Raw genomic sequence first — 24,979 nt, forward strand, 5'->3', positions numbered from 1 at the left:
AACATTGCGTAGAAATTTTTTTCTTTTTCGATAAATTTCTAACAGCTTTTTTTCTTTCTTCTCTAAAACAAAAAAAATTGGTAGTATTTCGATTTAATTTTAGGAAGAGAACACAGTTTCACACAAGGAGGATGCAAGGCGGTCATACTGCTTTTAATCTGTCCGTCAATTCATCCTCTAATCAACGGCTGAAATCCAAGATCCGCGTGCTTCTATTCATTGATTTCACCACTATATAATCCCTCGATTGCCGTAGCCTTCTCTCGCCAAGGGTACTTGCGAACCAATTTCTCCCCTTTCTTGAATCCTTCGATTTCTCCGAAATTTGGAATGGCTGGCCGTGGGAAGACGCTCGGATCCGGGTCTGCAAAGAAAGCCCAGTCGAGGAGCAGCAAGGCGGGGCTCCAGTTTCCGGTCGGTCGTATCGCCCGTTTCCTCAAGGCCGGAAAGTATGCTGAGCGAGTCGGCGCTGGGGCTCCGGTCTACCTTGCCGCCGTCCTTGAATACCTCGCCGCTGAGGTAAACTCGAAAGACAGACTTTTTCGGCTTTTCTTTATGTGATGGGCTTCTATCTTGGTTTTTTTGTATCTAGATCTCGATTTCGAAATCGAAAAAATTAGAGTTTTTTTGAGGAAATTTTCAAATGCTGCGATGTTAATTTTTGGTGCAAGTATCTACAGATCTGTTGATTGAATTCAATTTATGCTGATCTGCATCTTGTATGCCAGGTGCTGGAATTGGCTGGGAACGCCGCAAGGGATAACAAGAAGACAAGAATTGTTCCGAGGCATATTCAGTTGGCGGTGAGGAATGACGAAGAGCTGAGCAAACTCCTCGGAGATGTGACGATTGCTAACGGTGGAGTGATGCCCAACATTCACAACCTTTTGCTCCCCAAGAAGACTGGCGGATCGTCGAAGCCCTCCGCAGATGAAGACTAGATAGATTTATTTTCCAGCAATATTATGTCTTTCGAGCCCACAACTCTTTTTAGGATGATCACAAAAGTTTTTAGGTTTTGGTAATGTTAGTGTTTTCATGATAATTGGAACTTTGTAAGTTTTAGTTGGTAGTTTGGGGTAAGGTTTCTGTTGGTTTTGTGCATATAAATTATGTACTAATTAGTTTCGCCTCAATACAAAACTCTTTTTTCTGAGTAATTGGCCATTACATTAATCTTGAATTTTTACCAAATTTAAACTTTATGAAATGATTTTCTTCATTGTTTTGTGTTGATGGCTTTAGAGTTTAGGCCCCATATGGGGTTCCATCGCTTCAAAATTCGATTCAGTTCATTCAATCATTTATATGCCAGTAGATTCTAAAGAACAAGAGCATTAAGCTTAGATGGATGAAAGAAAAAACCTACAATTAATTTGAGAAAGGAACAAGCCAAAATAATTATATTACAACACTTCCGAATCATTCGCGTTCATATGGAGCACCATTTTGAGGAACAGCAAACCCATTGATCATATGCTTGCTCCATCTAAGTAGCGGTGCCAGCCCACACAAATCATGTGCACCAATCTAATGAATGAATTCAATTTTTGTTCGTTTTTTGACCACTTGCATTGCATCCCCTAAACATCTGCACTACCTGAATGAACAAAACAGCCAAGATGTTGAAAAAGTTGTAATCTTTACATTAGAGGGGTGTGAAATCGAAGGAAATGTTACGAAAATTTTTCTTACGTGTTTTCATTAAACTACTATGATTCGTCGTCTGAACTTGAGCTATCCATTCGCCTATCCTTGATTGCTGGAAACAGCCGCTGGCGAGGATCCACGGGCCCTGCTGCTGCTGAATCAATTTTCTTAGATGTCCGACTGGATTTTGCTGGGGCCAGATGTAATTCTTTGCATACTTTTTCTAGGATAATAAGGAAATCTCGAACTATGACGAATAATCGCAACCCCTCGTCCTTTCCCGCGTTTCCATGGAAGTAATCTGATGTGCTCTTTACAAGAGCCATTATTCGCTTCTCTTCCTCGAGCAACCACATGATATCGGCCTCCGCACTCTGCACAAAACTCTTCAATGCCTGATGAAATCCATTTTCTTCTGATACATTCTTCATCTCCGAATTAAGGAAATTTTTGGATTTCATGAGCGAATGGCCGAGCCTAGACACCGTCCCTGTTACGCTGTCTGCATCTAAAACTGCAGCTTTCTTGACATCCTCAAGTTCACTGCCTAGACCTGAGACCACCTGAAGACCTTTCTTCTGGAACTGATCATCTGAATCTTGAATAGAATCCTCGAGGAAATCATCAGACTTGAAGCTGGACATGCTCCGGCTCTCTCTGGCTGCTCGGGCAGCTCTTATGCCTTCTGAACGTATTATTTCCTGAACAACAAAGTGCAGCAGTGTTGTTTTGCCATCTATTCCTTTCACATCTGCTAGTTTTAGAAGCGTATCAAGCTTAAATGCTTGTGCCCCACCACGGAATGTCCCGTCGTTCATGCGGTTTCCTGTTTTAAGAACAGCCTCGAGAAGCTTGAGAAACAATCTACTTTTCCGCAATTCTGTGGAAGCAGCCTGCAACAGATAAAGAAAACATGAATATAAGATCAATTCCTCACAACTCGAGATTGAAGTCTAACGGAACCAAATGGCCCAAGCAGAAAATTTTTGATCAACTGCATCATTGCCATCAAATTCTTAATCAGAGACTTGGGAGAGAACGCATGTACACTAATTTAATATCTAAAAATGATCCTACACACCAAATCCAAATAGCTTCTAGAGGAACAATACCGAGGCACATACCGCAACAAAAACAGTCCCAAAAAATAACATTTTTCGAAATCCATCATATTTTATGTGCAACGCATATAGAGAAACGATCATCATGAGCATTCTAAAAGTGAAATGGAGGCTTGGAAATGTTCATTTGTTAAAAAACAAAGTTCATAAACTGATACCAAAACAAACCTTATATTGGCAGTGCCACGAGGGGCAGAGGGGAACATGTGATTCAAAAAAGGTTCAGCCACAAAAAAGAAGAGGAATTATATTCATCACCACAAAGATCAGCACATTTTCTAGTTACAGTGGTCCCCTAGTTGGACTGAATAGAAGTCAACTTTTAAAAATGGTTTCTGAGTTCTGACCTATAATGTGCCATAGAGCAAAGAGTAACAGTTACAACTTTCTAGTGCTTACAAGCATAACCTGAGAAGTTTAAAGGAACTTCCTTAATCCTAAACCACAATCTATTTTGACAAATTTAAAGAGAGATTATAATTGTCAGACTGGGGTTATACACAGCTCTGCAACCCATAATCCAGATTTTATAAGTTACTCAAATTATAAGGAAAAGAATTAGCCTTGTATAACAAGATGGAGATTATGATGCGGTAAATAGGACAATAATCACCTCCAAAACTGTGAAAGACTCTTTTAATGTTGATATATCCTCCTCAAGAGTGCACATAAATAGCAAGGATTCAAGCCTCTTAAAGGCAAACGGAATTTCAACCAAGACTTTGAGGAAGCGCTCTGCTGTACCAAGTTGAGAAAGATTGCCACTGTAGAGTCTTAGCTTCAATTCCTCTTCAGTCGTAGGTGCCATCTTTATCAATGTTTGAATAAGTTCTGCTGGAAGCTCGTTTCCTGATTTGATTGAAAAGGTTAGCTGCCTCTATAACGATATAGGAACAACAGAATTAAAAAAAAATTCCCCCTTCAAGAAGAATAACCTTGCAGAATCAACATATGCATGCACATAAGTAATTCAAATAAAGAAATTTTGTTTGTAAAGTCCCGGTTTCAAATTTCAAACTGTGCAAATCCCAACTCTCCTCTTCATTTATTTAAAGTTTCGTTGGTTCATTTTTTTCTTTATTGCAATCACTTCTTCCATCCCATTGCCATATTCTTTTTTAAATGCAGAGATTTTGAAGAGCTGTTGATAAGGCAATGCTTAAACAACTCAAAATCCAGCTTTATACAATTTTGCGTCAAAACCAATCCTTTCTATACCCTTTTCCATGACGTATAGATAAATGTTACAGCACTCAGATCACTTGTTTTTTTTAAGACGAATCAGATTCAATATTTATGCCATCAACTTGATCATTTGATCATATATACATCATTTATCATCACAAGTTGGAAGACATGCCCCTTTAGATTAACACCAACAGCTTACAGCCAAATTTTAGATATAAGAACCCATAAGACACATGCTTAGACTAAAACACAGTGAGGATTACCCTACATCTAACCACAAATGAAGCATAGCCCTTTAATGTGGCGTGCCCTGTAAATCATGATATACATTTGTATTTACCAGTCTTTAATTGCGACCCAAATACAGAATTGCAAATTATGACACATTTGTATTTACTAGTAACCCGGTGAAATTTTTTTGTCATTCTATAGTTGTAAAATATTCATTGAACAATATGTGACATAAATTGAGAAGTCGTCGATTCTTATATATTATGACTTAGTGTCCATCATTTCAGTGAACTGCAAGCCTCACCTCACCCCTGCACCTACGCTCTATAGGACAGTGTGCACCTTAGAATGTCTTGCATCTTCAACAACTATAAACCAGGTAGCATTTATTTGGATAATTCAGGGATACAAGGAGAATAAAATACCTTCTTCAATTGCATCGCAAACTTCTTCTGTAGTCACATTTAATGCTTTGAGAAGAATTGACAGATTTTGCGACCTTTTGGGATCAATTAGTTGGATATGCTGCTTCAGAGGTTCTTGTGATGCTGAATCTTTCTTCCCCCCATTCATATTTTTTGCAGCAGGGGCATAGCCAAATAGTGATTCTATCATTTCTTCGTTGAACCTGTTCATGAATTTATGCTGGACATATTAGACAGGTAAAAAATGGTATGATTAGGACCATTAACCACGTCGGAGTAAAATGACTTACTGGAACGACCCAGATTTTATCTGATGCCAAACCATTGAATGATCAGGGTTGGCTAACACCTTGTCCCAGAAGAAAGGCTTCAGCTTAGCTTTAGAGCCATCACCATCACCATCATCGGCTGAAGCGGAAGTTGATGGATGACTAGGAGCTGGTCGTGGGGGTTTCAAGCCCATGGATGGTGGCCGTGGTGGAGGGACACCAGCCCCTGGAGGCGGTGGCCGTGGAGGAGGGACACCGGCTCCTGGAGGTGGTGGTGGGCGAGGACCAGACTTGATACCAGAAGGTATAGGAGGTGGAGGACGTGGGCCTCCAGATTGTTGAATTATTGGGGGGGCTGGGGGTGGTACCGGAGCTGCGGGTGTGGGTGAGGGTGTGGGTACAGATGCGAGTGGGGTCGGAGCTGCCTTATCTAGAGGTGGTTTAGGAGGATCAGTCCTTCCAGGAGGAGGCTTCAGCGGAGGCAGTCCTGCTGTACCCAGTGCCACGCGAACAGAATCTTCTCCTGTGTTCGGGGTAGCAACTCCAACTGAATTTTCAAATTTTGAATTGCTCAAAGAATGTGATGCTACGTAAGATTTTCCACTGAAATTGTTATGGTTCAGTTTGTTGTTGATAGATTGATTGCCAACCTTTTCTTCATTTGTTAAAGTGCCCAGAGCATTGGACTTGTGTGAAGAGGCTGAAAAATTGCCATTCAGAAACATGAAAATCAGAATAGTCTTAGATAAGAGATCAGGGATAAGATGAGATCAAAATTTTAAAATTCAGAAACATGAAAATACAGAAGATGCAATATGTACTCTTATATAAATATGTAGAACATCATTATTTTACCAATAGAATAGTCACTCAAGGATAAGCTGAGTAGAGGCCTCTCATCGTTTCTTCCCCGCCCCGAGCCAGCTCCACACTTACGGCAGCACAAAAAGAACACCGCAGCAATGACAAAGGTCACAGAAGCAGTTACAACGACAGCAACAACCACAGTTCGGTTGCTGGTCTTATGCTTGCTTGTTTGTGCATCAGAAGCATCTGCAGAAGAATGTTCACTAGTTGTAGGCTGCACGTCTGAACCACTGAAATCTGGAGGGAAAAATGGAAATGGAGGATTTTCTGGAGACTGAGGTTCAGCCATTGGAGAAACTGAAGGAGCTGGACTAGGCGATAAAATCATCGGAGATGTAGCAGGTGGTCCTCCAAATGTCTGAGCTAACTTTCGCCGTTGAAAAGAAGAGGTCTGCGTAAACAAATATCCCAAAGATTTGGTGTACCGAGTTTCAGAACCTTTCTCTTCTCCAGTGGTAGGTAACACGTGACTATTTTCTCTCAAACAATCTAGAATGAGTTGCTCAACCATTGGTTGCAAAACCTTGATAATCTCATGCTTTTTTGTTCTGGATATCCTGCCAATATAAAGTTCCCCACCATGACTTGACCGGTCTTCTTTGAATTGCAATTCAAGATCTTGTAGAACTCTGCTGGCATGCAAGAACTCGAGCTTACAGTTAACATGTAATAATTCAGCCTGCAAATAAAATATTTTTTTCTGATTATTCATTACATTCCAGACATGTAAACTACATCCAAGCTATAGTCAGGCTCACTCTATACGACTCAAGGAACCCACAAGACATTGGATACAATGCAAATGCTTGTGCTTGTGAAACTTGATGAAATGGTCAGTCCATTTTGGAATTTATAGCATATTGTCGTGAGCATTCACAACATAAAATTTCTAGAGAACGCAAAGGATAAAAAAATATGAATACGGAGACATCAAATTTTCACCAACACCAGGAAATAAATGAGAGATATCAACAAGAAGAAGCTAAAGCATGTATACAAGGAAAAATAAAGAAAATGCAGTCAAATTAAAATATGACACTATACCAAACGTTCAGGAGGTTCTACAGAGTGCCTTACCAGGCCTCTAGGTCAACTCGTATCCAATGTCCATGGCATTGATCAATTCTATACGACAGATATATTAATTCACGACACAGGAAAGGAGGAACTACCAATTTTTGAATTCACTCCACCAACAAAATCATGCAAACTCCTTGTATGAAAAGGAAACTCGTTAATGAAGAATGTTGACGTAAACTGATTGACTAAAAAGTTTCCAATAAAATCTTCTATGAGACGAGAACACCACCTCATTCCACTACTGCAGAAGTTACAAATTTCATTTCTAAGAATCATTATTCAGAATAATTGCGACATTATGAACTTCCTAGCTGGCGTACACCCTTACCACTTTCAACTAATAAAGAAAAATGATTATCATAAAAAATTAAGAATTCATAAAGCCAAATGGAAGCGAAAAATAGCAGCAAGTAAATCAGCAGAGAGATTATACATCATAAACCTGCGGTACAATTTTTAACAACGCCAGTTATTTATAAGAACAAGTTAAAAGTATTTTCGATTAATGAATCAGAAGTACACCTACTATGCAATACTATTAAACAAAACAAGCATTTGTATCCTATAAATATGTGAAACCAAAACCACACAAGACAGACATCTGAAAACAAATCGATAATCAGTGTCTTTCATCGTCACATGTATATCAAACTCATATAAGAAAGAGCAGTTTTATACCATCTCCATATCTATCTCCCCCGAGTCCACCAGATAGGCCAGTATAGTTTCCGATTCCTCCCTCTTGCTTTCCACATGGGGTGCCACCAAAATGAAAAGCAGAACAACAAGAGGCATGCAATAAAAAATCCCTCTGAAGCATAATTTTTCTCGTAAATTCATCCTCCCCAATTATAGTTGCTTCTCATACCATCAGGGGAACAAAGAAACAAGCAGCCAGCAAAACCTGTAATTCCTTTTCAAGAATACAGGTCCAAAGGTCAAATCTTGGCAACATATTTCGCAAACCCAATTCAATATTCCGGAAGAACAGCTTTCAAATTCCCCAGCCGCCTTCTTTTAACAAACAATCTTGATGACGACCCTCAAACATTCAAAACAATGTATGTTGATTCACACTTGAGGTGAAGGATAAAAAACTGCACAAGCCAAAAATGACCGATAAAAAGGAAGAAATGGGATACAATCCAACCAAAGGATAAAATAGTCCTGAATTCTTGTCAGGTGAATCGAAGACGAGAAATTCCCCGGCTTGAGCCCTTTTAAATGCAGGATCAGATCCAAGAAAGGGATAGGAATTTGATTAAAAATTACAAATGGGGTGGGAGAGAGCGCGTGAGTTGACCAAGAAATTTCTCTCAAGAAAGGTGAATACCAACGGATGCAATATGAAAGCTGACAAAGTTTTACTGAATATTTTATTCGAAATTTTTTTGGTTTTATTTATTTGTGACGAATCTGTTATGCAAAATTCCTGTTCATCCGATATGGTCTATTGTAGTATGAAATTGAATTTGGTTTTCTTACCGCGAGGAGAAGAACGCGGGGAGAAGTTTCTTGACTCCAAACTCTGAAAAACCGAACGTGATTGCTTAATCTAGTGCAATACACACTGCCCCATTTGAAATCCACTTTCAAGATTCTACTTTTCCCAATTAAATTATTTAACATCCAAATGTCTTCCAAAAATCGTTAATAAGTACATAATATAAAAAATAAATAATCTTGTGCAAATCAATTTAAAATTTCCTTCACTCATAGACTAAATGATATAATTTAGTTAAGTTGTTGATTGGTATTATAAACTGAATTGGTTTTCTTGGTTTTAATTCATACTAAACTATACATTTAAATCAAGAGAGATATAAAAAGATTTTTCATGTTCAAATAATTAAAACAAACAACATTATCAATTAATTAGATAACTTTGTGATTTCAAAGACAATATGTAATCGAGTATATACATGTAAAATAACTCATTTTCAAATTTTCTTCCAAGGGAACAATTTCAATCTTCGGCTACGAGAAATTTGCACAAAAATTACAATGCAATTCATTAATGGCAAAGCATGTTTTATGCCATTCGACTCATGACCTCTTCAAGAATCGATACTGTTGCTTGATGACATGACTCGGTCTGAGTCAAATTCTGCTTTCTTACTGCGCTTTCGAGCTGCCCAAAACATATATACAATCAAAGCTCAGTCGAAAAAGGTGAAGTTTTCAATGAAAAATGATCGATATAGGTCCTAAAATTTACCTTTTCTACATTGTCAAATAATCTGTTGGCAAGATCAGTAAGAGATTTCTTATCATCTTCCAATGCTGCGGTGATAACTTTGTCGAAATCATGGTACATGAACGTAGATTTAAGGCGTAGATATCTCCGCACATAGTTTAACGTGTCCCCTTGCGCTATCAAGTCCCCCATTGCTATGAGATCGAAAGCGTATTTTTTCAATCGATGCATTCTCCCTTTAGTGCCAATGTTTGCAATGTACAGTCCTTTCTTGAGAAATGAACGAGTTCCCGTCTCTTTGTTATTGATATCTACATCAAAACAGTACTAAATGATGCTTCCACATTATGACTATATCTGCTTCACTCTTTGCATCGTCATCAATATACTTGGATAAGATAATCGCTTATTCTCAAGTACAGCAAAGTTACTGTTTATTTGCTCAAATTTAGCTTTATGATACAAGTGAAGCTAGAGAATAAAAAATTTACCAACAAAAAGAACACGAATAATCGCGTAAAACTGCTTGAATGAAAGAAGATGTACAAGAAAACTAACATATAAATGCATAAAAACCAACTGAACTTGTGCATGAGTTCCATGAGACATACCATTGACAGCATAAGGTACTGGTATAGGACCAGTGAGCCAATATCCATTGTCTTCTGCCATCGAGTTCCCGACACCGGCGTTCCCGAACACCGCAAATGTTGCAACACTTAATACAAATCTTCTTGAAGGCTCTTGAATCCCATCGTTCTTCTTGTCAAGATAGCAACAAATTTTGGCCTTTCTGCGATTCTTTTCGAAGCTGCAGAGCTTGGGAATGGCGGGTAGAGTCTCGAATATGGCATTCAAATTAGCTGCAGTCGCCATTTTTTGTTCCCAACTGATCAAGAAAGTGTTCAATGATAGAATAGAGGCTCTGCGCAAACTCAAATTTTTTTTATATCCACATTAGAAGAGTGCGAGCTACTACTGACCACCGAAGGTATATCCCAACACAGGGGACAAATTTGTAATTACAATCCTTGCATTTTGATGGCCCTGAATTACAATCCGCCAATAGAAATTGTGCAATATACACACACATATATAGCACGCGTGCCTTATGCGGTTGAACTGATATAAACACCTTTGTTGTTCTTGTATTAATGGATTTTTTTTTCAGTGATGTTACGATGGAACGAAATTTATACGCTAAATCTTATAACACAAAAATTTAAAAAAAAAATTTAATTAATTAAAATTTCACGATACATAAATAACAAAATTTTACGATATTATTATTGTAAATATCGTTATAAACAATATTTGATGTATCTTTAATATTTTTTTTAATTTTAAAAATTAAAAATTTAAATAATGTTATATATCGAACATATATCATTAATTTTAAATAGGATTTCACCAAGAGAAACATACACACACTATTACTATATTCGCACATTGCGTACCTACACAATTTAAATAATTATTAATTATATTTTTAAAAAAAAAATTCAATTCATATATTTATTAGGTGCAATATAATCATTCAAAATTTTTAAAATTTAGATAAATATATAATTGAATTTGAAAATATAAATAGAGATACGATCGGAAAAGAAAAGAAAATAATAAACTAGTTATATACAATAAATGCATAATTGTAATTTTAAATCTCATAAAATTGTGATTTTCTTACAATTAACATACTAGTCATAGCACAATAAATAGCTCCATCATTTTGCGGGTCTCTGAATTAGAGGCTAGTGCTCGTAGTTTGGGACCAACTGATGTAGGCCCAAAAAAAGAAAAAGAACACTCTTTAATGCATGCATTTTTTAAAGGTAAAAAGGATATATTAGTGGCAAAAAATCTTAATTTAGTACAACATACGTCCATGCCATTGACAAAGGAACCTCCGTTGTAATGGTCATCGTTTCATTATCCTTTAGCATATTAGTTGTGCAGTTTACAGATCAGAAGCCCGCCACAGAAATGTCATCACAAGTAGGGAACAAATGAATGACGATTCTGCAGACAAACTTTCAGAAGGCGGTCAACAACTTGCTACCACGTCCCAGCGCCATATTGTTCCATCTTCACAGCAACACATAATAATGCTATCGGAAACAGGGTCATATTCTCATTAGATCACAAAATTGGTGGGGGTGGGGTGGGAATACACAAGTGTGTACGATAATTTTTACCTTCCATCAAAGGATATGGCAGTCAATCTAATGGCAGATTTTGACTGAACATGAGATAACCTGGGAGAGTAACATGGCATGCATATCATAAGTACGCAAACACAGCAGCTATAAATAGCAGCTAAGCGAAAATGAAGGATGTACAGCAAGGAAATAAGTAAAATAAGACCTTGCAGCGAGGACAGGAGGACTAGATTGCACTTCCCATACATATATCTTTCCTTCCCTATTCCCTAGCCAACATTAAATGGAAAGAACATAAAATTATGGACTCTATAGGTCGAAAGAAACTAAATTGTGATGCAGGCTTGCACGTAGTGAAAAGAATGATATTATTCATAATGAACCTGTGTAAAGTAAGTATTTTTATCCAGAATTATGGCGATTACCTACAGCCACTGTCTGATAATGGAAATCACAGGAAAACTTAATGAACCAAATATCACATTCAGGGACGGGATATTTTTGAAGAATGTCAGCAGTGCCCTGAACAAGAATCATTTAGCTTCTAGTTAGCTGACACAGCCTTCAAAACGAAATCAATACAGAACATAAGCTTCGGTAGTTTCAAACAACCAAATGAAGACCCCAAGGAGTTATTCTGACCTCACCAGGGGAATGCTCTTTCATTTTTGGTTCCCATAGTACAAGTTCATTATCTACACTCTGCCAATTCAAATATAAACATGATCAACGACGCAGAACATTGTCAAGTCTCCATGAGTAATAGACAATCAGCACACTGGAAACAACAGGTGCTTTACAAAGCAAAGACAAAAATCGTATTCTGGTTCTTGACAATAGGCAACTTGGACAGCACTAAATTCTAATTCCCAGCCAACAGTTTCCAGCCAACTAATTCTTTATAAAAGCGTAGTGCCCCCTTGTAGATACATAACATTAACAGCAACATACTTCAATGTGATTCAAACAGATCAAGAAAAATTCCTTCTTTCTCTAAGTTCGCTTCGACAATGGGAAATAACATATGTATGACTGATGATGAATGTAATTCCTATAAAAATAAAAATAAATAAAAAATTATAAACAGCATTAAGCCCTTCACCTTGGACAGTATAAAGTCACCAATCCACCGATTGCAGTCAACATAATTAGTGTGTACTGATGCAATAAAAATCTGAAACACGAAAATGTTGATTCAGATCAGTGGGAAAAATAACTCACTCCAGCTACCTGACATTCAAGGGAAAAAAGGAGAAAAGAAACGAGAAGAAAAACTACTTACAGGGAACTGTACATATTTAGTGGGAAACTTGGAAGGTAGGTCTGTCCAAGTAAATGATTTCTCTACGTACGTCCAGAATTCTGAATCAAATTCAATTTATGTCAGCTACCATCAGTCCAGGTAGAATCATGTTAGCAGATTATATTACTGTCAGACACAAATCTCAAATATTGGAACTAATGAAGAGGCATTAATTTTATTGATGAAATGGAAAATCAAAACTATGATAAAATATTGTAAAATAAATTAAAATGAAATTCCTCTAGAGCTTGATCCTGGCAAGATCTTTTGAAATTTCATCAGAAATTTCTTTACATTTTGGCAGAAATTTTAATTACTCTTACCTTTCAATGACCAGATTTTAACAGTGTTATCCATTCCACAGCTTGCAATACGATACATGTCCGAAGGGTGGAAGTCCTACAATATTCAAAACAAATGAAAGGGAGCAAGTTCTACCTGAAGGTCCTACACGATATTCAGAGCATTTTCTTACAAAAAGGCAATATAGGGAAGACAAAAGGTCGGATAGAACATACCACACTAAGAACTTCATTACGATGTCCCCCAGCACCAGAAAATATCAAAATACATATTCCAGTATGGATGTTCCATAGCCGAACTGATTCATCCTGGCCCATGTTTTATCGTTAATCAACTTTCATGTAAGATATTGTATGATAGTCTTAACTTCTTTCAATAGAACAGGAGACAGATTACTTATCATAAAAATATACAATATTTTTTTCTAGAAGCCACGTACTGACATGTACAAGAACAAGTTTTTAGTACACTTACTTTGCTTGCTGACACCACCAGTGATGGTTTCAGTGGCTGGGTCCTAATCTCATTTATTGAATCCCCATGACCAACAAAACTCTGCAACAAATATAAGTAGAAGAAAACTAAAGCATTACATTACTTTACATGCCTAATCGATTTTTACACAGAGAACAAGGAAAAGAAATGTAATATTTGTACACCACTTGGATGGGGAGGTATAAACAACCTTTGTTTTCAAGTAAATTCAGATTCCAAATATTGTCACAGTAAAAGATGTTTTGAGATCAGCAAAGGTTATTTCGACAAATACACCTCATGTTAACTGGCTCGCATTCATTCGCATGACACAAGTACATGAACAGGTAAAATCGAAACTGTGGCCCGCACATTAACATACAAATATTTCTTAATGTTTTACAACTACTTTTTTACTAATTCTAAGCTTAATGTATCCACCTGAAAGCCAGAAATGGATCTAACTTTTCTTTATTTTACCTATTATTATCCTGTTTCCAACTATATAGTCTATAGAAAGCAATCAACAAGTACAATTAACTATATAACAAAATAGTACCTTGTATATCTTCTCACTGCCAGTATCAATAACACGGATAATTCCATTAAGTCCTCCAGCAACCAAAAATGAAGTTCCATCAATATTACACGCCCAGCTTACAGTATAAAAAGATTCATCTTTCTGATCTACACAATACACGGGACACCAAATGCTTTTTCAGAATATGTATTTTTTCAAAATAAATTCAGCACATGCATCTTATCAAAACACTGAATTTGCAGACTCGTAATTCCATTGGAAAGAAAATCTCTTACATCTTCATCGATGTAGGACTGAAGTACAGCTATTACACCACCTTCCAGACATTGGTAAACAGTAACCTAACACAGCAATAGCATCAATCAAGTTAACGACATCAAGAGAAAATTAATTTCAGAGGAGAGCGGTGGGGAACTTACGCGATTACCACCGGCGGTGGCGAAGGCATTGAAGTAGCGGGAGTCAATGAAGTTGAAAACGATAGCGTAGATGGGACGTTTGCCTTCCTGGAGTCTATTGGTAACTCTATACTCGCGCTTCTTCAACGGCGTCAGTGATCCCACCACCGGATCGCACCCTAAGGGAACCTTGGCCATCTCCGCCGCAGATCAGCATTCAGCACCCACAGGGTTTGGTGCAGCAAGGGTTTACGATCCAACGCCACCAGTGCTTTCCATTTTTGAAATAAGATCGTGCTTCGATCCAACGTTTTTGCCTATATCTCGTTTAAGCATTCAGTATCGTGTTTCAATTATCTTATCTATCATTTGACTTGAAAATAATTAATTAAAATTGTAGTAAAAATAGTATGTTTGGATGTCTAAAAAATGAAATTTGAAATTGGATTTGATTTGGAATATATTTTAGAATTTAGTAAAGAAATCATTCAGTTTTATATTTGTTACATGAAATGTATTTTTCTAGTAATGATAATGATTATATTTGACTTGTAAATTTGATTTCAAATTTTCAAATATATATTATGATGAACTTTATATTATAAAAATTATAAGTTAATCTGAGCCTAGTACAAAATTTATTTCTTTTAATTTGGATGAACAACATAATTTGTTAAGTTGTCATGATGATGTAATAATTCAAGGGTTTTGTTACAATATCATTCCGAAAGATAAATAATCTAACTTAATTTTATTATTAACAACTTAACTTTATTATCTCTTTGAAACGTAAATTTCAAAAGAAATATCAAAATATAAACATACATATAAGTATCTTATGAGATTCTTTGAGTGAAAAATAATAATTTTTCACGAATCGAATAGAATAAGAGATCTATTTCACAAAATTGATACGTAAAACGGTCTCAATTGAAATTTTTTCGATATTTTATAGATGTTATCAAATTGGATCATTTTAGTATCAAATTTCTACATAAACCTTGCCGAGCCTTTGGTAGAACAAGAAAGGAAGCATGTCAATCCATAATAAAAAAAGAAAAAAAGAAAAAAGGGAGAGTTAAATTGCAATGCTATGGAATTAAAAACCAATAATTGAGATTTGGTCCTTGAAATTCCCAATCCACCGCATTCTAATAAAAACCACGCAAAACGATTCCAGCAAGATGATAATATACAAATTTGTCTTACATAGACATAATATGACTTTTCAATATTTTGTTGAATTGTGTCTCAACTCTCAAGCAGAGTAAAGGGTACAAAAAACAAATTGGAATATATAATCGGCTGCCAAATGTTGTAGCAATAGATAGAATCCGATGTCATTCTAAATATTCCATTCGAATGAAGTCATCGGTCACAATTATTAGTATTTAACCAAAGAGTAAGTCCTTGTGACACGACGATAGATTGATCCATTCATTTTTTTTATTATAAAAAAAACAATATTTTTTTATAAGTCGGATTGAACAAGAGATCTATCTCATAAAAATTTTTGTGTTTATCGAATACCGCAATTTATTCAAAAAATTTCTAAAATTAAAACAGAATGTTTTAGGTCCAAAATTATTCGGAATCAAACGAGGGTCGCCAAGGAATAGCAAAAAGGATCTGTAAATCTTTTTCAAGATTTGAAAAAATTTAAGTATCCCATTTTGAGTACAAAGAATGTAATGAGACAACTTTGCTTGGAAAACAGAGGATAAAAAAGATTCTGTATGTGACCACTGATTTTACAAAGAGGAAAGAAATAACAAGGGAAAGACAAACAACAAGAATAGTTGGAATTATTCAACAAATCAAAAACATCTAATGGCAACAAACAGCCGGCTGATCTACAGACAACATACATGATACCCTTGAAAACTTTTCATCAAAAAGTAGCCAATAAATGCCACCAAAATCCAACTAGCAAGAGAGGCAACATTTCTATATAAAATGTACAGAATGTGCCGTTTGTCCTAGTATTTGAATCATCCGTGCAAGTATACCGACTTGAACGCAAAGATGGGGAAAAAGGATGGCATTTTTCGGTATGCGGATAGAGTGGACAAATTCTTGATGTTTTTTGGGACTTTAGGTAGCATTGGAGATGGATTGCAGATCCCTCTCATGATGTTTGTTCTAAGTTCTGTGATCAATGAATACGGATCTCTTAATAGTGGGGTCTCTACTGATTCGGTTGACAAGGTGATGAATGATACTCCTATGTAGTAGAATGAAATTTCGTGTGCAGTCGATGAATCTTAATATTGACATTGTAGCCTTGAATATACTGATTGATATGCTGCTAAACAAATGTATACAGTATGCACTCCGGCTATTCTATGTCGCTATTGGAGTGGGACTATCTGCTTTTATTGGTATGTTGCATTGTTTGAGCTTAATTATCCATTCTCTTCATAGATCAAAATATAGAAATTTGAACTTCTACTTGATCCTAAGGACTTCTCCAACATGTATTCTTGCAGAAGGATTATGTTGGGCAAGAACGGCGGAGAGACAAAGCTCTTGCATGAGATTGGAGTACCTGAAATCCGTCCTTAAACAAGAAGTTGGTTTCTTTGACACACAGGCAGCAGATTCTTCGAATACCTATCAAGTTGTCACGACGATATCATCCGACTCCAATACAATACAGGTCACCATAGGCGAAAAGGTATCAACTCCCTACTAAAGTCATGTTGCCATCACTTTGTTTCTTAAATGTTCCGTTATACTCCAAGAATAAATGAAACAAGTGAACAGTAATTTCAAGAAGTAACATTTTTTTTTCTTCACTACAGATACCTGACTGCCTTGCTTACATGTCATCCTTCTTCTTCTGTATGATATTTGCATTCTCGCTATCATGGAAGCTCACTTTGGCTGCTATACCATTCACCCTAATGTTCATCGTCCCTGGACTTGGATTCGGAAAAATGATGATGGACGTGGCAATACAAACAATAGAATCATATGCTATTGCTGGTGGAATTGCAGAACAAGCAATATCTTCAATCGGGACGTTATACTCATATGTTGCAGAGACTCGAACACTCGAAAAGTTCAGTAATGCACTCCAAACAACAATGGAGCTAGGCATAAAGCAAGGTTTTGCAAGAGGGTTGATGATGGGGAGCATGGGAGTAATATATATCAGCTGGGGATTTCAAGCCTGGGTAGGGTCGCTACTCGTCAGCAAAAAAGGCGAAAAGGGTGGAGATATTTTTGTAGCTGGATTCAATGTTCTTATGGGAGGATTGTGAGTTGATAATATTCATATTTTTGTAGCTGGACTCAGCAAAATGCCTGATTTTCTGCTCTATGATGTTTTGGTATTTTCAGAAATATCTTGACCGCTCTTCCGAATCTGACGGCAATAACAGAAGCAAAGTCTGCTGCCATTAGGATAACAGAGATGATTGATCGTGAACCGGCCATAGACTCTGATGATAAGAAGGGAAAAGCTCTGTCATACGTTAGAGGCGAAATTCAATTCAAAGGTGTATATTTTTGCTACCCTTCAAGACCTGAGACACCAGTCCTGGAAGGCTTGGATCTCACAGTTCCAGCAGGGAGAACAGTAGGCCTTGTTGGGGGCAGTGGCTCTGGCAAGTCCACCATAATTTCGCTGCTTCAAAGGTTTTATGATCCAGCAGAAGGTGAAATTTTGTTGGATGGATATAAAATAAATAGGCTGCATCTCAAATGGCTGAGATCCCAAATGGGATTGGTTAATCAAGAACCTGTACTATTTGCGACAACCATAAAGGAGAATATAATACTGGGGAAAGAAGATGCATCGATGGAAGATGTAGAAAATGCAGCCAAAGCTGCAAATGTACATGATTTCATAGTTAAGTTGCCGGATGCCTACGAAACTCAAGTAAGACTGCTTCTAAACGTAGACTTAATGAGCATGTTTGTTTCTTGTTCTTGAACTTTTTGTTGTCTGTTGACTTTCAAAAACAAAAAGATACTAAGAGATGACAATCCCAAGATTCTTAATTCACAAGAAACTCACTAAGTGTACATCTAAAGAAAAAGTAAATTTAAGATTATTTTCTTGTAAGAGATTATGGCATTAATGTTTATTATAAAATTTTCAGGTTGGTCAATTTGGAGTACAGTTATCTGGAGGGCAAAAGCAGCGAATAGCGATAGCCAGGGCATTGATAAGGAATCCAAAAATATTGCTTCTCGATGAAGCCACAAGTGCACTTGACTCAGAGTCTGAACGAATTGTACAGAAGGCAATAGACCAGGCGTCTAAGGGAAGGACTGCGATTGTCATAGCTCACCGTCTCTCAACAATCAAATTGGCTAATTTGATTATAGTTATCAAGTCAGGAAGAGTAGTTGAATCAGGCTCACATGACGAACTTATGCAAATGAATGATGGAGAGTACTTCAAAATGGTAGAGTTGCAGCAATCAACAACTGAGATTGAGACCACAGCTAATTTCAATTACCAGAGTGGAAGAAGTAACCACAGAATGAGTGTCCCTCCTAGCCCCATGAGTGTAATGTCTAGCCCACGAACGCCAACTCTGAACCCATTCAGCCCAGCATTTTCAAGGAGCACACCCTTTTCTGCTCCTTACTCGATCCAATACGCAGCTTCATATGATAGTGACGACGAAGATTTCAACCAGCAAGCTCACCCTGCTCCATCACAATTGCGTTTACTGAAAATGAATGCACCGGAGTGGGGAAGAGCTTTTCTTGGATGCTTAGGAGCAATAGGCTCTGGAGCAGTTCAACCAATTAATGCATATTGTGTCGGAGCACTCATATCAGTTTACTTCAGGGAAGATAAATCCTCCATCACATCTCATGCAAGGGTTTATTCCCTAGTATTTGTGGGCCTTGGATTCTTTAACTTCTTCACCAACCTCCTCCAGCACTACAATTTCGCTGTCATGGGAGAAAAGTTAACCAAAAGGATACGTGAGATGCTTCTGAATAAACTTATGACTTTTGAAATTGGGTGGTTCGATCAAGATGAGAATACAAGCGCAGCAATATGTGCGCGCCTGTCAACAGAAGCCAGCATGGTTCGCTCTCTTGTTGGGGATCGCATGTCACTTTTGGCTCAAGCAATTTTTGGGGCCATCTTTGCCTATATCCTAGGCCTCATTTTAACATGGAGACTAGCCCTTGTGATGATGGCGGCTCAACCTATACTAATAGGGAGCTTTTATGCCAGGAGTGTTCTGATGAAGAGTATGTCTGCAAAAGCTCAAGTAGCACAAAAAGAGGGAAGCCAAATTGCAAGCGAAGCAGTCATTAATCACAGAACCATAACCGCCTTTTCGTCTCAGAAAAAGATAGTGGGACTTTTTAGAGACACTTTAGAAGGCCCACGGAAGGAGAGCGTTAGGCAATCCTGGTTTGCAGGTGTTGGCCTCTTCAGCTCTCAGTTTCTTGCAGCAGCTTCGACAGCTTTAGCTTACTGGTACGGAGGGAGGCTATTGGCAAAGGATCAAATATCTCCAGAGAGACTCTTTCAAGCATTTCTAGCACTTCTTTTTACTGCATATACCATTGCAGAGGCTGGGAGCATGACCAAAGATATATCTAGAGGAAGTACTGCAGTAAGTTCAGTCTTTGCAATACTAGATAGAAAGAGTGAGATCGATCCCGAGAGCCCAAGAAAAACTGATGCCACTAAAACCAACATCAGGGGCCGCGTGGAGCTGAGAAGCGTAGTCTTTGCGTATCCCACAAGACCTGAACAATTGATCTTGAAGGGCCTCAACCTTAAAATCAATGCTGGAACCACTGTAGCATTGGTTGGCCAGAGTGGATCAGGGAAATCCACAATCCTCGGACTCATCGAAAGATTTTATGATCCTATCAACGGATCGGTCTGCATCGATGAGAAGGACATCAGAGAATACGATCTCAGAACCATGAGATCACACATTGCATTGGTCAGCCAAGAGCCGACCCTATTCGCAGGAACCGTCTACGACAACATAGCATACGGGCAAAACGACGCCAGGGAATCTGAAATAAGAAAGGCAGCAAGGCTGGCAAATGCCCACGAATTCATAAGGCATAGATTTCTCATCTTCATTCACATAACACACACACATATATATGCATACAGCATACTTGTAAGCTAAAACAACCACATATGTTAGTAACATCTGTTGATGGCAGTGGAATGAAAGACGGATACGACACATACTGCGGGGAAAGAGGCGTGCAGCTGTCCGGAGGGCAGAGACAGAGGATAGCATTAGCTCGTGCCATTTTGAAGGACCCCAAAATCCTGTTGCTGGATGAAGCAACGAGTGCTCTCGATAGCGTGTCGGAAAGCTTGGTTCAAGAAGCACTGGCGAAGATGATGGTGGGAAGAACATGTGTGGTCGTGGCTCATCGATTATCGACGATACAGAGATCGAACTCCATTGCTGTGATCAAAGAGGGGAAAGTTGCAGAACAAGGCTCGCATTCTGATCTGCTGGCATTGGGGAATCAAGGTGCATACCATTCTCTGGTTAAAGCACAAGGTGGCAACTCTCCATACCGCTGAAACTAAAAAAGTTTAAACAATCATGCATATTTATTTCCCACTGCGTTTTTCATTTTGTAATCTAGAGATTATATATAAGAATCCAAAATCAAAATAGATTATGAACTCACGTTGCTTGCATGTAAAAGTGAGCACTGCTTTTGATTGGAAGAAAAGAAATATTGCTGTGTAAATTATGCTTTCAAGAATATATATATAAGAGCCATTTATATATTCTGCTGAAGATCATTACCTTTCCTATGATTCAGAATGTTAGGAAATTTGTTATAATTGAGTTTCGAACTCGAGATCTCGTCCCACGCTTGGAATCTTGGTGTCAGATAAGCTACACGTGGACAATAAGAAAAGTAGTGAAAATAATATTATTTTTTGTTATAGACACGAGTCGAGTGGATAATATAATATTCGATAGAGGGAATCTATTTCACAATTTACCAATATCAAATGAAATTCTAAATTCAGAATCCATTTTTGTCCTTTGTTAAACTGGAAATTAAATAAATAGAGGACATTAACTAAATATAATCCCTTCTACCTCAAATCTTCTTTTCCTTCTTTGTTTCACAATTCTCGGTTATTGTTTTTTTATATCATTCCAAAATCCATTTTAGTTGGATCCACAGAAACTTTTTTCCTATTTCAATTGCTGATCATACAAAAGATTTTAATTTTACGAAGAATCGAAATCTCTACTAATTATCAACTCAATAAAAAAAAAATCTCTACTAATTATGCTTTAAAAATCTCAACTTGTAACTAAATGGAAAAAAATGTTTAAAAAATCTTTACTAATTAGGTAGAGGAATAGATGTCGATTGTAGGCCTCTAATTTTCTTAAATTATATAAACCTAGTATACGTACACAGTAATTAATTCATTAAAAATTATATACATTAAGTTATAATACAAAATTTATATTTTTATAATAAACTATTGGACTAATACGATTATTTAAATTCTTGTTTATGAATGCATGTTTGATGAAGAAATTGGAAACACGAATTGAGTTTAATAAATAAAGCAGGACAAAGTAATAATATTTTTTTAGAAAACAATTAATTAATGATAATAAATTTAAAATAAAAATAAAATTTAATAAAAAAATGTTTGCTAAATATTTTTTAATTGGATCTTAATAAAAATTGTGAATTATGGGTTAAATAGATTTAAAAATTATCATTTCAATGAGTCAAATATATATTTTTAATATTTCACAGGGGTATTAAGATCCAATTAAAAAATATTTAGCAAACATCCAATGGGTCAAATATATATTTTTAATATTTCACATGGGTATTTTGTACAAAAAAAAATCAAAATGTTTGCTCAGTCGCATGCGTGACGCATGCGCAACAATAACTTATCTGAAGGGGCGAGTGTGCTAATTTTATAAAATGTAAGGGTTGAAAATGCCTATTAAAATTTTACAGTAGAGAAATATGCATTTTCAATATTTCATCGGGGTATTTATTGCAAATAACTCATATATATATATATATATAATTATATATATATATATATATATATATATATATATATATATATATATATATATTATGGAGCAAGAAACCCTTCTTAAACCCTAAAACCTTTTCTCATTTCCTCTCCAAAACGCTCAATAGAAATGGCTCTCAGCAACATACTCAAACGATCTGCTTCCAGATTCGCACCGTTGATCTTCAATCACAAGAATCTCCGCCACAATCACCACCAGGCCACGGCCCTGTTCGCCGCCGTCAGCGACCGTGCCTCGGGAATGTCGCGGAATCTCCTGCAGCGGTCATTTCCGTCGTCTCTTCACCACTACTCCACAAAGCCCAGCTCTGACGAATCACTGCTGCGAGTAATCCAGTCGGAGATTAAGTGCGCTGTAGAGTCTCATGAGGAGGAGCAGGTCTATTTTGTTAATGAATAATACTAGAAAATTGAAATTGTGTATGCTTGGTTGCTCAGTTATGGTGGAATTGATGACGTATCATGTTTATGTTTAGTTTCTGTGATTTGTCACAAAATGGGTTTCTTTCTTGGAGAAGGGTTTTTCCATTTCCATTTCCATTTTCTTTCTCTTTTCCTTTTGTTTCCCCCCGCTAATGGGTTCCCCCGCATTCCTTTCTTTGTAAAATGGGTGGTTGTTCCTTTTGATTTTTCGAGTGGGTTTCATATTTTATGATAATTTTTATATTTTTCAGTGTTAAGATTTCTGTGCGTCATTTGATATAAAGATGAAGTGATCTTGATTGTTGGATGATTTCGAAGGGTTAACTAACTGATTTTAATTGTTTTTATTTGTTATTCCCAACTATCTGTTATGATCTTACTATTTGAGGTTGTTGAAAAAAGTTATACAATTATCATGACCCACTAGTCCACTGGATGGAAAATGTAGTAATAAGGTTTAATAGGTTGGGGATGTTTGATTATATGATAGTTTTTACCTTAAAATATTCACACTATTGTTTGGCGTGACTCACTCTTTTATGGCTCCACACCTTAGTTGTTTCACCAATAAAGTCTAGATTCTACTCTTGTAGTAAGTATGAGCTGAATGTGATGTGTAAAGGTTGTCTCCAAGATACAACACTTTCGTTGGCTTTAACTTTAACTGAGGTTTTAGATTATCTTTTGATTATACGACATCAGATTTTATTTTGGATGACTGTTTTAGTATCCCCACGAGTAATTTTTTCTTGTTATTTGTTTTTTCTATCCAGTTAATTTAGAATCCAAAAGGATAATTGTCTTGCTTTGTGTTTGCTATATTTGACAATTTGAACCATCATGGTTCTCTCATTTCCAATTATTTTCCAGGTTGAGGAGGTTCCACAAGGTTTCCCTTTTAAAATTGAAAACCATCACGGACAGCAGACTATAACTCTAACCAGACAATACCAAGGGGAAACCATATCTGTTGAAGTTCACATGCCTGACATTATTACTGGTGCGGAGGATGATGCTGATGACAGTAATGAAGAAGGGGAGGAAAGTGCAAGCCAGCCCAGTATTCCATTAGTCATTCAAGTTTCCAAGAGAAGTGGGCCCTGTCTCGAGTTTAATTGTACTGCCTACCCTGATGAGATTGCAATCGACAGCTTGTCTGTCAAAGATCCGGAAGCTGCTGAGGATGAAATAATACCATATGAAGGACCTGACTTCTCGTAAGTTTCATATTCTTCTCTACATTATGTTTTTTCTTAGCTCAGAATAGGTTTTTCATCTGGCGGAAGGGTCACGACCATATCAATGTGTTATGTTGAGATAAAAAGTCGAGTGAATGTTCACATACAAGTTTCTTATTTTGAGTTGAGGGGTATGGACCACCCTCTCCCCCCCACCCCCTACTTGTCCACCGCGCTTCCAACGGGGTCTATTCCAACTTTATGATTTGTACTTGTACTTTGTGACTTCTGGTGATATGCTAATATGTTTCCTGTGTTTTTTCAGGGATTTAGACGAGAATTTGCAGAAGGCTTTCCACAAGTATTTGGAGATCAGGGGAATTAAGGCCAGCACAACCAATTTCTTGCATGGTTACATGGTCGACAAGGACAGCAAAGAGTACATAACATGGTTGAAGAACCTCGAGAAGTTCATTAAAGATTAGGAGGCAGAAAATTTACCTTTTTACGAGGAATGTTTTGAAAGTATTATTTAGGGCACTTCGAATTAAAAACGTGGATGCACTGAACTGGTTGGTTCCCAAATTATGAAAACACCGCTTGCAATGGTAATTGAATGGTGAACTTTAGTGAATTTGCTTGCAATAAAGCTTTGTTTTGCAAATTTTGAGCACTGCTTTCGAATACGTTTTTACTGTCTTGCAATACGTAAAGGATTCAGGTGCTTTGAATGTTCTTATCCCAGCACAATGGACTAGTGGACAAGCTTTTTTGTATTCAAATTTGCAAGTTTCATGATCCGGTAATCAAGTCTATGTTAGCTGAGCCTTTTTTGAATCGTTTCTTGTTCTTATCCCAGCACAATGAACTGTTGGCTAACTTGTAAAAGAATTGTCCTTGGTATTTTTGTCTGAACCAGAGAGCAACAGAATATATACTACAGCTTTGTTTGTAGAACATTCAAGCTTCAGCTGATCGATATGCTGCTCTGATCGGTATTGATCGAGTATTTTAAGAAATGAATTGAAACTACGCGATCAAGTCGAATATTTGCGGTGATATGATCGGTACCAGAAGGTTAAGGAATACAAGAATTATAGAGATTGGAAAGAG

The 24,979-nt window shown here is 37.0% G+C and overlaps 6 protein-coding genes across 6 annotated transcripts; 3 read left to right on the top strand and 3 right to left on the bottom strand.

The window, feature by feature from the left end:
* The first annotated feature begins 271 nt into the window (after positions 1-271).
* LOC140891504 (probable histone H2A.1) lies at positions 272-1,156 on the top strand. The gene is made up of 2 exons (XM_073300023.1): positions 272-519; positions 729-1,156. Exons 1-2 carry the CDS (start codon positions 331-333, stop codon positions 939-941), a joined length of 402 nt encoding a protein of 133 aa, XP_073156124.1. The 5' UTR covers positions 272-330; the 3' UTR covers positions 942-1,156.
* Positions 1,157-1,352: 196 nt separating this feature from the next.
* LOC140891503 (formin-like protein 5) lies at positions 1,353-8,160 on the bottom strand. The gene is made up of 7 exons (XM_073300022.1): positions 7,510-8,160; positions 5,740-6,430; positions 4,906-5,584; positions 4,616-4,818; positions 3,385-3,620; positions 1,696-2,543; positions 1,353-1,600 (listed from the first exon to the last, which is right to left on the bottom strand). Exons 1-6 carry the CDS (start codon positions 7,669-7,671, stop codon positions 1,713-1,715), a joined length of 2,802 nt encoding a protein of 933 aa, XP_073156123.1. The 5' UTR covers positions 7,672-8,160; the 3' UTR covers positions 1,353-1,600; positions 1,696-1,712.
* Positions 8,161-8,725: 565 nt separating this feature from the next.
* Positions 8,726-9,967, bottom strand: LOC140893098 (photosynthetic NDH subunit of lumenal location 3, chloroplastic). The gene is made up of 3 exons (XM_073302166.1): positions 9,640-9,967; positions 9,050-9,339; positions 8,726-8,962 (listed from the first exon to the last, which is right to left on the bottom strand). The coding sequence occupies exons 1-3, from the start codon at positions 9,902-9,904 to the stop codon at positions 8,864-8,866; spliced, it is 654 nt and encodes a 217-aa protein (XP_073158267.1). The 5' UTR covers positions 9,905-9,967; the 3' UTR covers positions 8,726-8,863.
* Positions 9,968-10,717: 750 nt separating this feature from the next.
* On the bottom strand, positions 10,718-14,516 carry LOC140891592 (polycomb group protein FIE1). Its single transcript, XM_073300173.1, has 13 exons — positions 14,228-14,516; positions 14,084-14,149; positions 13,827-13,949; positions 13,268-13,348; positions 13,009-13,101; positions 12,814-12,889; positions 12,470-12,549; positions 12,290-12,361; positions 11,830-11,889; positions 11,613-11,709; positions 11,393-11,456; positions 11,224-11,283; positions 10,718-11,136 (listed from the first exon to the last, which is right to left on the bottom strand). The coding sequence occupies exons 1-13, from the start codon at positions 14,402-14,404 to the stop codon at positions 11,073-11,075; spliced, it is 1,113 nt and encodes a 370-aa protein (XP_073156274.1). The 5' UTR covers positions 14,405-14,516; the 3' UTR covers positions 10,718-11,072.
* A 1,715-nt stretch (positions 14,517-16,231) lies between these two features.
* LOC140892885 (putative multidrug resistance protein) lies at positions 16,232-20,750 on the top strand. The gene is made up of 7 exons (XM_073301920.1): positions 16,232-16,414; positions 16,533-16,587; positions 16,696-16,883; positions 17,011-17,468; positions 17,552-18,092; positions 18,316-20,267; positions 20,375-20,750. The coding sequence occupies exons 1-7, from the start codon at positions 16,232-16,234 to the stop codon at positions 20,748-20,750; spliced, it is 3,753 nt and encodes a 1,250-aa protein (XP_073158021.1).
* A 1,570-nt stretch (positions 20,751-22,320) lies between these two features.
* Positions 22,321-24,530, top strand: LOC140891689 (uncharacterized protein At2g39795, mitochondrial-like). The gene is made up of 3 exons (XM_073300291.1): positions 22,321-22,644; positions 23,559-23,905; positions 24,192-24,530. The coding sequence occupies exons 1-3, from the start codon at positions 22,375-22,377 to the stop codon at positions 24,349-24,351; spliced, it is 777 nt and encodes a 258-aa protein (XP_073156392.1). The 5' UTR covers positions 22,321-22,374; the 3' UTR covers positions 24,352-24,530.
* Positions 24,531-24,979: the final 449 nt, after the last annotated feature.

The sequence above is a fragment of the Henckelia pumila genome, chromosome 3, assembly GCF_033568475.1.
Source record: "Henckelia pumila isolate YLH828 chromosome 3, ASM3356847v2, whole genome shotgun sequence".
NCBI classification, from domain to species: domain Eukaryota; kingdom Viridiplantae; phylum Streptophyta; class Magnoliopsida; order Lamiales; family Gesneriaceae; genus Henckelia; species Henckelia pumila.